The sequence below is a fragment of the Ochotona princeps genome, chromosome 6 (assembly GCF_030435755.1).
Source record: "Ochotona princeps isolate mOchPri1 chromosome 6, mOchPri1.hap1, whole genome shotgun sequence".
NCBI lineage: Eukaryota > Metazoa > Chordata > Mammalia > Lagomorpha > Ochotonidae > Ochotona > Ochotona princeps.
In genome coordinates this window covers 28,845,313-28,861,560 of record NC_080837.1, presented here as the reverse complement: position 1 = coordinate 28,861,560, position 16,248 = coordinate 28,845,313, and the positions used below count along the sequence as shown (strand labels likewise).

General features: G+C 39.7%; 1 protein-coding gene across 1 annotated transcript in view; it reads right to left on the bottom strand.

Annotated features, from left to right (window-relative positions):
• Window positions 1–413: 413 nt before the first annotated feature.
• The window catches only part of LOC101518265 (aromatase), a 32,662-nt gene continuing 16,827 nt past the window's right edge, over window positions 414–16,248 (bottom strand). Inside the window, exons 4-9 of the mRNA XM_004578077.4 lie at window positions 14,731–14,907; window positions 13,480–13,594; window positions 7,579–7,693; window positions 5,745–5,907; window positions 2,595–2,836; window positions 414–791 (exon numbers count right to left, since the gene is read on the bottom strand). Of these exons, the coding sequence (XP_004578134.1) occupies window positions 543–791; window positions 2,595–2,836; window positions 5,745–5,907; window positions 7,579–7,693; window positions 13,480–13,594; window positions 14,731–14,907 (1,061 nt within the window). The 3' untranslated portion in view covers window positions 414–542. The remainder of the gene's footprint in view (window positions 792–2,594; window positions 2,837–5,744; window positions 5,908–7,578; window positions 7,694–13,479; window positions 13,595–14,730; window positions 14,908–16,248) is intronic.

Here is a 16,248-nt window from a genome sequence, read left to right as displayed (position 1 = left end):
CATAATTCATGGGAAAAATCAAATGCTGAATTTGTAAATATTTCTCCAATGAACTTGAATGTTGCCGTACCATCCTCACCCAAAACCAAACTGAAGCTCCTCTGTCTAAATTAGCAGGTGTGTTTATCCCTAGGTGCTCCAGTATTAGCCTGACTTGTCAAATTAACTTGTATATTTCTTCACCAGACATTAAATGCCCTTGGGACAGGGCAAATAAGATCCAGTAGGAAAACAGACATAGGTTTAACTGATGACTTATCCTTTCCAAAGCATGTTGTATGAAGTTGGGTCTTCAGAGCTGCAGTTTCTTCACCAGCCACTGCTCACAAGCTCTTGACTTTTGTCTTTTTTCTTGCAGCTTTGTTCTGTTTGTTTGGGACAAGAGCAGACAACTGATGGAGCTCCTATCTTGCTGATCACCCATAACAAGTAAGCCTAAAAAAACCCCATGGGTCACCAAATGTTCACTTGGCAAGGGATGGATGGTTTCAGTGTGAACTACTGACACAAAATGCTCCAGGGTAGGTACTGACCAGGTTTTTTTACTGTTTCAGGCAGTTGTCTGAATTTCTTGGCATAAAAATCATTTCCAAAAAGTCACTAGTCTCGTCTGGGTGCAAGGACAGGTCATTTTTTTTCTGCATGTTTTCGACACTCCTTCCTTGCAGTGCTCTCACCTGGAACCGCCTCAGAAGTGTAACCAGGATGGTTTTCATCATCACCATGGCTATGTACTTCCCCGCACATCCACGGGGTCCGAAACCGAATGGTTGAAAATACCTGTATGGGACCTATGAAAACAAACAGGTGGTTAGGCAGAGTGCTAAGGGCTGATGGACCACTCTAACTCTCCACTTAGTTTGATCACTCGTGTTACAGTCCCAACATTAGATGAGTCTCAGTTGTATTTTTCCTGTAGCTGTGCTGGGTTAATAAGTCAATGCAAATGATCTTGCTATAGGAAATGTTAGCCTAAGGGAACTTCACAAAATTTGTGGAAAATGTGAATTTTGAATAAACTATGCCTGAATGTCAAACTATGCATGCTGCATGGGATCTTTTGACATTCCCTTAAATATTCAGCTAGTTTTATGGATGAATCGCAGTGTTACTGCTTTCTCAAGTAACCAATATAAAGTTTGTTTCTGTGTAATGCTATATATCTGATGAAAAGGGACAAGTGTAGGGAAAAAATATGGATCCCTGGCTCACGAGCACTACATATCTAGCTTTTTAGTTATGTGGAAAACTAATGAGGACCACACATATCTGTCTTGTCTGCATTTAGACTTAAGCATCTACTATGAATGCCTATGTGAACATCCACTATGTGAACATCTACTGTATGTGTACTAGGCACACACAGTAGATGTTCACATAAATTTTTGTCGACCAATTGAGTGATTTTTGTCCCATTATCTGGATTGCCTGGGAAGAAGCAGGATAATTTAGTATTGGATTAATACTGGATTTCTACAACATATGAAATGGGAAGGGGCACTGAGGGAACTGTCTGGATAATTCAGGTTTAAAACCATTGCTGCCTAAAATTTGACACAATTAAGGCAGAATCTTCAGGACACACCAATTCTGCTTATTGAGTTCTTTTTAGAATAGAACCTATTCTCATGTGTCCATATGATAATCAAAGGAAGCCTGCAAAGATGGAAACTTTTGATCTTGTTTGTTTCCCACCTAAAGCAGAAGCAGATGTTCCCTTTCTTAGATGGAGGTACAGCTGGATCTAAATGGTAACAGAGTTATCAGCTTAAATACAAAAGTGGGTTGGTTGAGTTAAATAAAATTTGCCTCAATTTGGCCAAAATTGAACCTGTGCTTTTCACATGTTCACCATGAAAATATTTGCTAGAGATAGAGACCTAGCATCATTGGCTTGAGGATAAATATGATATCATGTTCCAAGCTATGAGGCCTGGTGGAGGGGAATGAATAGAAATAATCAAATGTACATGGGAGAGCAAGATTTAATAGATGATGTGAGAAGTGACTCGAATATCCACCACAAAGATTGAAAAGACCCCGCCATTTTGGACCCGGCACTGTTTTGAATACCTGCTTCTGCTAGGTCTCATCCTCCTTCCTGCGGTTCACGTCTGCCCTTTAGGTTCAAATATGGCTGTCTGCCAGTCTGCTGCAGCCTTGTAACCTTGTTCCCATCAATCCACTGTAACCTCATGGCACTGTACCTGACAACCTATCCGCTAATCCCTTGCGGTCCCTACCCCTAGTCCTCGCCCATGACCCCACCTATCCATTCCCTGTGGCCCAACAGTCTTATCCACCAACCCCTCCTGGCCCACCTGTGGCCCTACCTGCCAATCCCTCATGGTCCCACACTACCAATACCTGTCCTGTGACCATAAAATTGTAGGTTCCTGTGTGCACACACACTCTCTGTCTCTGCCTCTGCTCCCATCCCAGAGGTCATCTTCCCTGCTGGATTAAAACCTCCTGCATGATTCCCTGCATCTGGTGTTTTGGGTTTGTGCTGACAAACCCAAAGGAGCTAATGCCAATAAGAGCCTACAGATGACATTGTCAAGAGTGACATAGTTTTAAGAAAGGGCTCTTACATTTTTTGCGAAGTTTTCAAGAGTAAATTCATTGGGCTTGGGGAAAAACTCAAGTCTATGCATTCTTCCAATATTCAGAATAATGTTAGTTCCCTTTTTCACTGGATAGCCATCAATTACATCATCTTCTAAGGCTTTGCGCATGACTAAGTCCACAACAGGCTGGTACCGCATGCTCTCATAGATGAAGTTTTCCACCACTTTTAATTTTTGCATATCATCAATCCTTATATCTCTTTCACCTGTGAGGACAGATTAAAAAGGGCAAAGAAGATAGTTTCAATATTTTACTGGCATGAAGACTCCTGTTTTCCCACAGAATAATTCGCCTAGGTTGAAAAAAAAAACCTACTTCTGTAATTTTAATATATACCAGCAACTGGGGCCAAATATGTTTGGTCCACACAATCTTTATAAAAATTCAGATATTTGATCTGAGACAACTAATACACACAATACAAAAAATGTGCTCTGTGAGTGAGATTGGCATAATGGGAAACAACTTCTGTTCAGAGCCTTTGTTCTGAATAACAGGAAAATACCCATTTTATTCTTTTCTTCCTTTACTTGCTAAGTCATGATATTTTTACATATTGGCATGTTAAGCCTGTCACTGGGATGCAAATGAATATGCCACTGTAATAACTGGCAGGGAAAATAAAGGGAGACAGGCAAGGAAAAGGAGGAGGTTTTCAAAGGGGGAAGGTAGGTGCCCCTGTACTTCTAAATCTGTATCAGCAAAACATGAAATCTACTCATTTAAAATAAATACATAAATAAATTCAAATGTGTGGCCAATTATCCTAAAAACCTTGGAGATTTCACAGAGAATCCTGCATAGGAAAAAGTTGGTAAGGCTGGACCCACATTCCCCCATGGCAACAGTGGTTTGAAGTTGAGTGGCAGATCACACTCCATGGTTCCATAATTGGCCACACTTACTCTGTTTCACACATTTTCATCTGACTGGCCTCTGAAGTCTTTGGGATGTTGGCTCCTCTACTCTAATTTGTAGGGGAGATCCATTCCCTCTCTTAACTTGTTAGCAAACTAACATATCAATCATCATAAAGCTGAGTGCTCATGTTGCTGTATGATCAAAGTGAAGACTGTGGATTGGGCATATTTCTATGAATTTTTCTGCTGTGCTTACCTGTGCAATCATTTGCCTACACTGTTACTGATAGTCGCTTAGCATCTCATCAAGAGCAACCTGTTGCCTAGGGTGGTAAGAACACCTTTCCACCAGGATAGAATAGGTGCCCCAGGTCAATTCCAGGATCTGGGACATGGTAGATACCTCCTGTGTCTCAAATTGGCCTGATTGCAGAGGCTCAGCACATCTTCAAACAGGTTGCCACATTTGCAGAATCAAAGACAACCTAGAATGGGGATGGGTGGGCGAGGGGTGGAGTTCTGGGATCCTGGCTTGGGTTTGACCCAGCTCTGGCTGTTGTGACCAGGTTGGGGGAATGAACCAGTGGACAGAAGATCTCTCTCATTGAACTGTTCATGTCTCTTTCTTCTTTCAGCCCAATGAGCCCCGTGAGTGCAGTGCAAGAGTGGTTCTGACTTGTTCACTGTGTACCCCTACACCTGATACAGAGCCTGATAACCTAATGATGGGAGGCATTTGAGAAAACCTTTTGAAATTTGGAGCTGAGACATTATTCTGCTCCTTGTTATCTACATGGCCATAATGTTTCCCAGATATGTGATGAATCTACAGATAGCTTCTCTCCCATGTTTAATCCTTAGTGTCAACCATTTCAAGCAGTGTTCAAATAAGTTTTAAAAGATGGTATCCTTCTATAACTGAATAATTTGTTTCACAGGGTTCCTATAAAGTCAAAAGAAAAAAGTTTACCTCATGTGCCATCTCTTCACTTCTATAAGAAACATGTTCCTTACTGGTTACTCAAAACCATGTCAATCCCATAATGTTGCAAATTGCTGTTGATGTTATATTGGGACTCTTAATTGACTGGGATGATATTCTACCAGCTCTAACTTCAGACCAGAAATGGTCTCCCCAAGAAACTGTTCAACCCATCTGGACAATAAGTAGCTGGACTCTATGCTTGGTATACGTTTGCAAGGAAAGAATCTTGTTTGAATTTGAACTGTAATACTGCATCAAGGTGGAGGAATCCACCAGGGGGGAGGGGCGTGGGGAGGGGTGGGGGGATTCCCAGAGCCTATGAAACTGTCACATAATGCAAAATAATTAACAAAAAAAGAAACATGTTCCTAAAAAGATTACCCATGTGGGGGAAATTCTCAATAAGGAATTCTATTTTCTCCCAGAAGACACCTACTCTGATTTCTTACAGGTGTGGCTATGTTTCTGTGGAAGATTTGGCAAAGAATATGTTGAAGCAGAGGCAGGGTAGGGTAGGATAGGCAGAGGTAGATGGGGAAGAGCTGAGTGGGACCCGGCAGCTTCTGAGCATGGGAAAAGGGGAGGGTGGGGAAATATTAGACTGGCATCACTAGGTCAGAGCAGAGAGGAAAGTTTATCACTCTCCCACTTTTATTGCAATTGTCTTCTCCCCCTTCATTCACCAAATGGAACTTTATTTGTGGTTGGGTTCCTTAAAACCCAAACTGTTGTAAATGACAGCCATTTTACTGGTGCAAACTCAGACACCTTTTATAACTGATAAAGTAGGCAGGATATTGTAAAAGACCCCATGTTTTTGTAAAAACAGACATTAAAACATAGAAGGAGGCCTCAAAATGATCATGAAAAAATGGAATTAAAAGATAATGCACATTTTGATGAACTTTTATGAGCTTTCCTGTGTCTGTGAGTATACACAGAAAGACTTTGAAGAATACTCTGTAAATTACTCACCTGAGGAGTGGGAAATGCAGTGGATTAGGGATATCATCTTGTGCTTGACACAGCTCTTTGTTACTGCATTTTTTATAGCCATCATATGTATATGATTTTAAAATGCAGAAAAAAACTATCTTTTCAACCAGTCTATCTGACATAATCAGTGTGTGTCAGAATGACTTGCTTTATTATTCTCTGGGTGGGTTGCAAAAGATCTTGTGTTTGACATCAGATTCTTAGGACACAAGGAGCTGAAATTCAGAATGAATTGTGTTTTAAGCCCTAGTATTTATTTGAAAGGTCCTTACCAACAACAGTCTGGATTTCCTCCATTATTGCATTTTCAACGTTAGGGTGCTTTGCAATGAGAAACAGCATGAAGAACACAGTGACAGACATGGTGTCAGGTGCTGCAATGAGCATTTCCAACACACACTGGTTCACATTCTCTCTTGTCAGATCGCCACGTTTCTGGACAGGGAAAAGGGGTGGGTCAGATTGGCACAATGAATGAAGGTTTTTAAAAATGAGAGGAATTGACACTCAAGAATCAGCAACCTCAACTAAATGAAATAATAGAAATTACATACTTCTGTAATTGTGATCATTTCACATGGTAATATTAACTGATAAATAATATTTAACTGATTATCATGGTACAGTCAGATTCCCATGTTGTCAGGTTCTGTACCTGTGAATTCAAGTAACTACAGACAAAAACTATCTGGGAAAAACTGTGTGCTGAACATGTACCAGATTTTCTCCTTGCCATTATTTCTAACCAATACAATGCCCATTTCTATAGCATTCATATTATATTAAATATTATAATCTAGAGATGTTTTAGAGTATATGAAAGTGTGTGAATGAGTTATATCCAAGTGCTATTTCATTTTGTAACAGTAACTTTAAGACTGACCCTGTCATCCTGGATCCAGTACATCCTTAAATACCTTGAGTACTTGCTTGCCCAGCACTACCACAAATTCCCTAGGTCTCAGTCCCCTTAAGGCCCACTTGTCTAAATAAGCTTCCTGACCTTTGGGTTTAAACCATGTTCTCCACCAGTCCCTGTTCTTTATGACCCCATACCTGATGGCCCTGCTCCACCAATTCCCTGAGGCATTTACAACCCCAGTGTCCACCTACAGCTGCATCTGCTAATCCCTGGCCTACACTCCCACACCCCACCTCGAGGCTATAAAGATGTCACTGTCCTTTGCTCTCTCTGTCTGTCCTTTTTTTTTTTTTTTTTAAGATTTATTTACTTTTATTGGAAGATCAGATTTACAGAGAGAAGGAGAGACTGAGGGAAAGATGTTCCATTTGCTGATTCACTCCCAAAGTAGCTGCAGTGGCTGGAGCTAAGCCAATCCGAAGCCAGGAGCCAGGAGCTTCTGGGCCTCCAAATGGGTGCAGGGTCCCAAGGCTTTGGGCCGTCCTTGGCTGCTTTCCCAGGCCACAAGCAGGGAACTGGATGGGAAGTGGAGCAGCCAGGATATGAACTGGCACTAATATGGGATCCTGGTGCATCCAAGGCAAGGACTTAGCCACTAGGCTACCATGCCAGGCCCTCTCTGTCTGTCTTTTGTCTCTTTCTGCTCTCTGCTCTTCTAGCCCCTTTCTTCTCTCACTCTCTTCTCTCCTTACCCCAACCCTGTACTCTCTCACTGCTCCCGCTTTATCTGCAGCTGTTGCCCTCGCCGAAATAAAGGACCTCTCTGTGATTTACTTGCTGTTCTGATGTCTTGGGTTTGTAGCAAAAAAATTAATAATTTTCTGTAAGGAATTTTAGCATGTGTGTATTTTGTTATCTGTGGGAGGGAGGAGAGTCGAATTTCTGGAACCAGACGATTGTAGATACAAAGATCTAAAGTATTTAGTGTCTCTTGTTTCCCTTCTCTATTTTTTCATATTTCACATTTTATATTGTGACAAAATATAGTTTCAGTTTTGTTTCAGTTTTCATGGCCAGTCTTAGTGGAATTTCTAATGTATGCGCAATTTGGGTTGAGCATTACAGAATGACTAGAGCAAACACTTAAGTGGAGAAATTTGCAACAATTATAAAGGGAAATCTTTATACATATATACAGTCATAACACGTATTGTGAGGAGGTATGGTTAATGCAGGTCAAGTACCTCAGCAAAAATCAAGTCAGTGGCGAAATCCATATGATCCTCCAGTTTCTCTGCTGTGGAGATCCTGCGTCGTTTTTCCTCCACTAGAACATCTATGACATCCTTCAAATCCTTGCTGCGAAAGAAAATCAAAGCATGATCTATTTTTACTCAGCCTAGACGTGAGCAAAAATGACTCACTTGCTATTTTTTAAGATACAGTCTCCTTCAATTGAAGCCACTTCTGTTCATAAAGAATTAATATTTTATTTTTATAAATATAATTAAATTCCACATATTGCTATTGTTATTATTATTGCTATTGTTAGCTATAGTTAGCTGATTTCTAGATACTGGTAACAAAATAAAGCCTATGACCTGTAGATACTGGCTAAAAGCTAATAACCAAAGCTAAAACCAACCATGCATTTTTGTTTCTGATTTGGCAGCCTCAAGCATTCAAAAAAAAAAAAAAATCCCTAAATGCCACTAGTAAAGGCATTCACTCTTCAGTTTACCAAAAGGCACTTGCATTTCTTATTGTTTCCCATCCAAGATAGCCCACTTTTATTTGCCTACTCTTGCAGATAACACTGAGTATGAGATTCCTTTTCTAGACAGTAAACTCAAGTAACTGTTATTCTTGATATTTATTCTTATCCCTCGTGTAGTTTCACTTTGTAAACACTAGATAAATATCTGATGAATGAGTGACTAGCTTCATAAACATGTATATCCAGGCTGACTCCGTGATAGGATGGAAAAGCACCCTAGACAGACAGTGAGTTTTAGTGTGATTATTTTCTGTATAACTACTTTTAATCTCTAGCCTTGTGTGTCTTTTAAAGTGGAGAGATCAGACTAAATGAACAATAAGGTCACCTGAAGATCTGAATTCTGTTGTTCTTGCATCTGTCTTTACATGTTTCCGAGTAAATGTACTGTTTTCTGCTCCTAGGGTATAATATTCTGTATTAGATTAAATGTACAATAAACTTTTCTTTCAGATTCTTGTTCATGTTGTCACTGCTATATGTAAATACCCTGTTGATGCTGTTGGCATAAAAGAGCCTTGATGTTTACTCCTGTTCAGCAGGAAAAGTCAGATGTACACAGAGGCACGTACAGATACACATGCCTCTAGATATACACCATAGGCACCATGCCACAGTCATTTATTCATCATCCACCTATTTATTCATTCAGCAAGTATCTGTTGAGCTGCTATTACATAAAAAAGACGTATGAAATTGGTGGATGTGGTACCCCCTTCGTAGTAGGCTCAACATACTCTTAGCCTTTTCACCTGAGTGCTGGCCCCCAAATGGTCTGGGAGCATTTTTTTATTTCCCGTGGAATGCAAAGTCACAAATAATTATCGCACAGAACTACAGTCACTATTTAGTATTCACTTCCTTCACAAGCTAAAATCCACGGCTTTGTATCAGCAGCATATGAATGTCTGTTGACAATTTTCTATTCGAGTTAGAAGTTGTTCCTATGTTCTCCACAAGAAATCAGGTGGGAAGGGACTTTCATTGGGAGCTTGGGAGGTAAGCCCAAAGAACTGTCCGTCCTGCTGGTCCATTTGATTTGACCAGGAGCAGAGACAGAGCAGCAGATCCCAGATGGGCAGTGCAAGAACAGCATGGATTTCACAACCTGGTAAGTCCCCTAGAGCTGAATTGAGCGCCATTTTGCATAAGGAGGCTAAGGCAAGGGAAAGGACTGAGCAGACGCTGAACTGGGAGTGAACTCATTTCTGACTCAGTGAACTGCAGCAACGTGGCATTCTACAGGTTCCACCCAAGACAGGTCTGGGTAGCCCTCAGATCTGATGGCCAGCAGATCAAGAACTCTAGTAGTGGTATGTCAGGAGCCATTTTGTACACTGTGGCAAACACTTTAGGACTGCAGGGGACAACAGTGAACCACGCATGTGCTGAGCTGGCGAGAACTCACTGAGTTCAGTGGATTGCACTGGTCCCGAAGGAAAATAATGTCGACTGTGGCATCATACAGGTCAAAATAGGTCCGTGTGGCACCCAGACCTAACGTCCAACAGGTTCCTGCAAGATCAGCGCCACCAACAACCTAGCTGTATAGGACACCTGGTGTCTCCCTAATTCTGGGACCTGCTCCAACCGGAAGTGGGAAAGAAAGGTTGGAGAGCCGACGGTGTAGCCTCAGCATGGTATCACAGGAGGTGGAGAGTGGTGAGCCAGGAGCTGGGACTTTGGAGACCACAGTGGAAATCTAACATAAGAACCCAGACCTGGAACTTGCTGGAGGTTGTGGCACAAGTGGCTGCAAGCAAAAAGTTGTGTACCAGTTGCAATAAGTAAAATCGAACTGTAGACCTGTGGGTGACAGGGCTTAGAAACTTGCCCCAAGGAGAAGACTCTGCTAACCAGAAGTACAATGAACAAGAGCAAAAGAAGAGACAAAAGCACAATGAATATTACTGAAAACTCCCCTGCAAAGGAGCAAAACCCTATGCCAACCTCAGAGTTAACTGAGGAAGACATCGAGAAAATGAGGCACACAGAATTCATAAAATTCATTTTAAAGCTTCTGATAAAAAATGAGAAGCACATACAAGAGTTCAAAGAATTTAAGGAAATAATAAATCAAATCAAGGCTGGTATATCAGAAATGAAGAATACAGTGGAGCAAATTAAAAGTACTGTGGAGAGTCTCCAAAATAGAATGAAACAACAGAAGAAAGAATGTCAGAATTGGCAGATATTTCCTGTTATCAGGGGGAAACAAACAAAAAGCTGGAAGCAGAGCTAGATCAGGCCATAAAAAGTATTCAAGAATTGAAAGACACTATTAAGAGGCCAAATATAAGAGCTATGGGAGTCCCAGAAGGTGCAGAAAGAGAAGCTGAGTTTGCAAATGTATTTAAAGAAATAATAGAGGAAAATTTCCCTAATCTAGAGAAAGAATTGGGAAACAAGATCCAGGAGGGGCACAAAACTCCCAACAGGCTTGATCAAAAGCGATCTTTGGGCCCGGAGGCGTGGTCTAGTGGCTAAAGTCCTCGCCTTGAATGCCCTGGGATCCCATATGGGCGCCCATATGGGCACCAGTTCTAATCCTGGCAGTTCCACTTCCTGTCCAGCTCCCTGCTTGTGGCCTGGGAAAGCCATCGAGGACGGCCCAATGCTTTGGGACCCTGCACCCCTGTGGGAAACCCGGAAGAGGTTTCAGGTTCCTGGCCTCGGATTGGCACAGAACCGGCCGCTGCGCTCACTTGGGGAGTGAATCATCGGACGGAAGATCTTCCTGTCTGTCTCTCCTCCTCTCTGTATTTCTGACTTTGTAATAAAAATAAAAATAAATTTAAAAAAAAAAGCGATCTTCACCAAGACACTTGATCTTCAAACTCTCTTCAATTGAACATAAGGAAAAGATCCTTAAATATGCACATGAAAAAAATCAATTGACATATAAAGGAATGCCAATTAAACTCTACAGGCAAGAGAGAATGGAGTGACATATTCCAGATTCTAAAAGAAAAATATTGTCGGCCTATGATAACATATGCAGCAAAGCTTTCTTTTGTCTTTGAAAATGAAATAAAATTCTTCCACAGTAAAGAAAAGCTAAAAGAATTTGCCTCTTCCAAACCTGCCCTACAAATGATACTTCAAGATGTTCTCGTCACAGAGAAGAGGAATAGCACCAAACAAAACCAAAGGCAAACGGGAAGAACATCCCAGTAAAATGACAACAGAAGACTAAACCAATGAACAACCCATTCCTAAAACGACAGGACCAAAGTAGCATCCATATATGTTAACCCTGAATGTAAATGGCTTAAGCTCAATCAAACGTCATAGATTAGTAGACTGGATTAAAAAACAAAACCCATCTATTTATTGTCTAGAAGAGACACACTTCACCAACTAAAATCAGCGGAAACTATATCACATGGGTTTTGTTGTTTTCTGTTTCATCTCTTCAAAACTCTTCTGATTAAATCAATCAATGACTCGTAGATCATACAGTAGCATCATTTTCTGCAAGAAGGTTCTTGATTTTCATTTCTTCAGCTACACATTAGTCATTTAGTAGCATGTTATTTAACTTCATGGTGTTGTTAATTTCTTTTTTCTCCCTGATGCTGATTTTGTTTTGTGGCTTTTGAGGGGATGTATAGTAGCTGTGTAATGGAGACTGTCATATCTAGTAACATGTCATTTAACTTCATGGCATTGTAAATTTCTATTTTTCTTTCTAAAAAAAAAAGTTGTTCCTATGTAAAAGTGTGCGCCAGAATTTACATGCCTTTCAAAACTGGGAGAATTTTGTTTTACAGGAATAGGAAGTTTCTGACTGACATACATGTGTTGCAAGAATGCATGTAGAAGCCTGTTATTGAAATTCTCAATACATGCAGTACCCACAATGATGTCAAGGCTATCAGTCTGATCTGTTGACGCATACTTAAGGTAGTATGGAGCTGAAAAAAACCTAAATTTGCCAAATAAAGAGTAGGAAACATGACAGCTGTAATATCTGATATATGCACCTTAATACAGACTGCATGGATATACCTGTATTCTTCACATATATGTATTACTAAAAACTGGTACATCATTTTAAGAACATGAGAGAAGGACAGAGATCTCAATAGTTCATTACTGCCGTGGGAGATAAGAGATTTAAACTGGTGCAATAGCTATTTGTAAATTTGTGTCCTGCAGTAAATTTCAGTGGGTCTAATGGCCAAGACCAAAGCCAAACTAGTGACCAAAAGTATACAGTGAGACTCTTCAGATGGTTATCACCACCACCACCACCAAATCTGACCCCAGGGAAGAGATCAGTCCTTTCTATAACTGATTCGAGTCATAGTAATCTCTGGCGTTATTAAAATGTATAAAGAACCAAGTATCTAGGTTATTCACCTAACATTCCTCTACCACATGACAATGGACAAAGCAATGACAAATTGGCTTCTCTGGAGACTTGTATCATTCTTCAAACATATTTAGGGATTTTTCCAAGATGGAGAACTTATGTCTAGGGACATCTGCAGAAGACAGGAATGTAGGGAAAGGGGAAACTAATATATTTAGTGCCACCATGTTCCAGGCTGTATATGTTCAGTGCTCTATGTAAATTGTCTCATTAACCTATACCCTCACTCTAGAAGGAAGGTTATGTTTTACTTTAAATAACTTCTCTAGATCTTTTAGGGGCTAAGTGGTGGAGTCAATACACAAACCAAGTCTTTCTGTGTCTAGATTCCATGGGCTTTCCACTAGTGTTACATGAAACAGGGTTTAGAGTCTGGTTATTTGTACTATAAAAACCCATGAATTAGTCTACAGGGCACTTGTCCAGTTTCTACTAGAATAGTCTAAACCAAAACAGGATGATTTAATGTCAGTTTCAAGACTCCCAAAACAAATGCTATGTAACAAATCCCCCAAAAACATTTTATTGAAATTCAGTAAATTCATAATAAAAAATTCTTTGGGGATTACTATTAATTCTTGCAAGCAGTTATATTAAATTAATTCAAAGATAAGGCAACTGATGAATTATTCTGTTTCCATTTTTCTAGAAATGCAGAATCAGTTTTAATAGTTACTAATGGTAGGACCAGTCAATCCTTTTCTTCAAATCAGAGTGTACGGCAATGCCTAATTCCAGAGAGAAAGCTCTTATACCACACAGTACCTCCACACCCCCCCACCTTGATAAGATTCTGCCAAGCCAAAGTCTTCTTTTACTACTTGATCTGGTGAAATACAGCCAGGTTCTTATAGGAAACATTCATCAGCAACTTAACAGCTTGCTATGGGCCCTGGAGAGCAGGAAACTTACCAAAAAGTCCAGCAATGACAAACACAATGGGGAAAAAAATGATGGCATTCATAAATCTTCCAATCTTGTGTTACTTACACAGACTTTTCATACTTTTTGTATAGCCAGGAAATCTTGAAAAAGATGTTTGGTTTCAGAAGGAGAGCTTGCCAGGCATCGAAATAACCCTGGATTTTAACTACGATGGTATTTTCTGTTGGGGCTGGGGAGAATAAAGAAAGAAGAGAACAAAAAAACAGGGGGGGGGGGGGAGAAAACAACAGTTGAGCAAAACATAACCTGAAGAAGGGTGTTCTGAGCCTTGATAATTCTGTGGTGATTCTGCTCCCAGTCTGGGATTTCAATCTTTGATGGGTATTTTAGTCACATGGGTGTCACTAGACAGATTACATTCTAATTTTTTCTGCTTGGTGTCTAAAGCAACCAGGTTAACCAGTGTGTTGCCAGTTTTCAAGTTTATGCTTGAGACATAGCCCAGAATCTCTCATATACATCTTTAGTGGGACCACTCTCTCCTATCTTTTTTTTTAAAAAAGGGACTAATAATTATGACTATTATGCCCTTGACTAAATGCCTTGTATTCCTCACTGTGATACAGAAATGCATATTAAAGTGTGTGCAAATCTAGTACCATTGAAAGTCAGTTAACTTCATTCTGATGTTGGCATTAAGTATATCTAGTATAATGTGACTTTTCTTCAATTTAATTTACAACATTTCATACTATTTGACACATTGTAGACACTAAATTAATCTTAGCTTTCACCATGATTTCCACTAGCAGCAACCTTATTTCTTTTTATCATGTAGCCAGGGTCAAAGTTTTCAATCTGGTAACTTTGAGGGACAGGTATGAGTATGTATATCTTGAAGGACCTTCAAAAAGTTCATAAAATGCCTGTGTTATAAAAAAACTGTACATGAATTTCAACATTTTTTACAAAATAAACTTATCACTAAATTCCATTTTCCACAAACATTTTAATTGGAAATGGTCAACTACACCAGTCTGATTTATATAGAATATATTAATGATGAATGAACTGATCACATTTGTCAAGCTGTAGGGGGAGTGGTAGAATTTTATTTCTTAGAGTAATAAAGAGAAATAGAAAAGACAGAGAAGCTGGTCCCTACTTTATAGAAACTTGTGTTTTATAAACAAAGAAGGCAAAAACACTAGGTAAAAAATGACCTATGAATAGTTGGCTATATTTTTAAAAATGCAACATACAAGACAAAGTAAATGTACTTTGGTCTAGTATCCTTCAGTCCCTTTGTTCAACAAAAGGCAAAAGGTCAAATCATTTGAATAAGAATTTCAGTACCGTCCAAGGGGATCCCCAAGAAGAGTGTGTTAGAGGTGTCCAGCATGATGCGCCGTAAGAGGGTCAGCACGTCTACACAGCCAGACTGAGTGGTAACCTCCTCTAGCCTGTCCAGATGCTGTATAATGGAGCCAACACAGATCGCCACCATCTGAACAAGGCCAGGACCTGTCAAAGCTGAAGGGAACACAATAGTCACTGCAGGGCACACAGAATCAGGCCACTTTGCCCTCCCCCCCCTTTTGAAAGCTTAATTGTTTGCCAGTTTTATTCACTAATTTTCTATGTGTTCCTAATGTTCCACAAGCATATATTATCTTTATGGTTAAAAATGAATGAATGGATATTGTTTTAAACAAACTATGTAAAATTAAACCTTTCTTCATGATCTCTAAATAATTTGTGATCATAAGTCACAAGTCAGTGATTTTTCATGTATTTTGTATACATTTCCTGAAAAAGAGGATTTGGATTTTGGCTAGGGTCATGTCTAGTTTATGCTTCACCAAGAGGTAGGATATTATAACAAAATTAGTCAAATTCGGACTGTAACCATTTAATCTAAGGTGTTTCCTTTTTTAACTGGTTATAGGTATAAAGTGTTGGTCTTTGAAACTAAAAGAACACTTTTCGTGACTTGTAAGACCAACATTTTACACCTTCAAATCACCCTTTTTTCCAAACACTTCCAGGTATGTTTTATTCCATCAGTAGTCTCACAGCTAAGCAACTCCTTGTTTAGCCAAATTTCTCACCAACTGGGAATGGTTTAAGGGAAGTGATAGACACTCACCAGCATTGTGCAGGCCAGTAGTGCCTGAGGGCTCTTGATATGTAGTTTGACAAACAGAGGAATTAGAAACAGGTAGAGTGAGCTGGTTCTGGTCTTGAGCTTGCTCTTTTTCTAACTATCTGGGCATTGGCTAATGGATCTAGATAGAAAGTGATTTTATTATGAAAGTTTAACTCTTCATGTTCCTCTTTTCTTCCTTATTCTAAGTTTATTTAGACTTCCATTAAGAATAATTATATTATTCCATTAGGAATAATAATATTTTTTTAATGTTTTTTTCTTATTCAGGCTTATTCTAAAAGAAAAACTCAAAGATGTCATGGTTGATTTACTCTCCAAGTACTGTAGATTTTGTATTCTTTTATCATTTCATACCAGTGGTGTCCCTCTGTGTACCCTGCATCCATGTAGTAGCTCTTCATCATTCTCCCTGTTTACAATCATGCCTGGTTCTCTAAGTGGGACTATTTCCCTTCACTCTGTTACCTGAGGGATTTTTTTCCACCTAAACACAAATATGCTTATGTCCATGTGGTTAAAATCTTTAAGGGTGGCCTATTGATCATCACAATAGCCCATGTGTGTTATTAGCAGCTCCCCGCACCAAGTCCATCACTGCAGGACACAAACACGTGGTACCTGTGAACAGGGACTTGAAAGAAAATAGAAAGTACGACAGAAACCCCACAGAAAGAGGGGCTAATGTTTACTCTGACAGAGGTTTG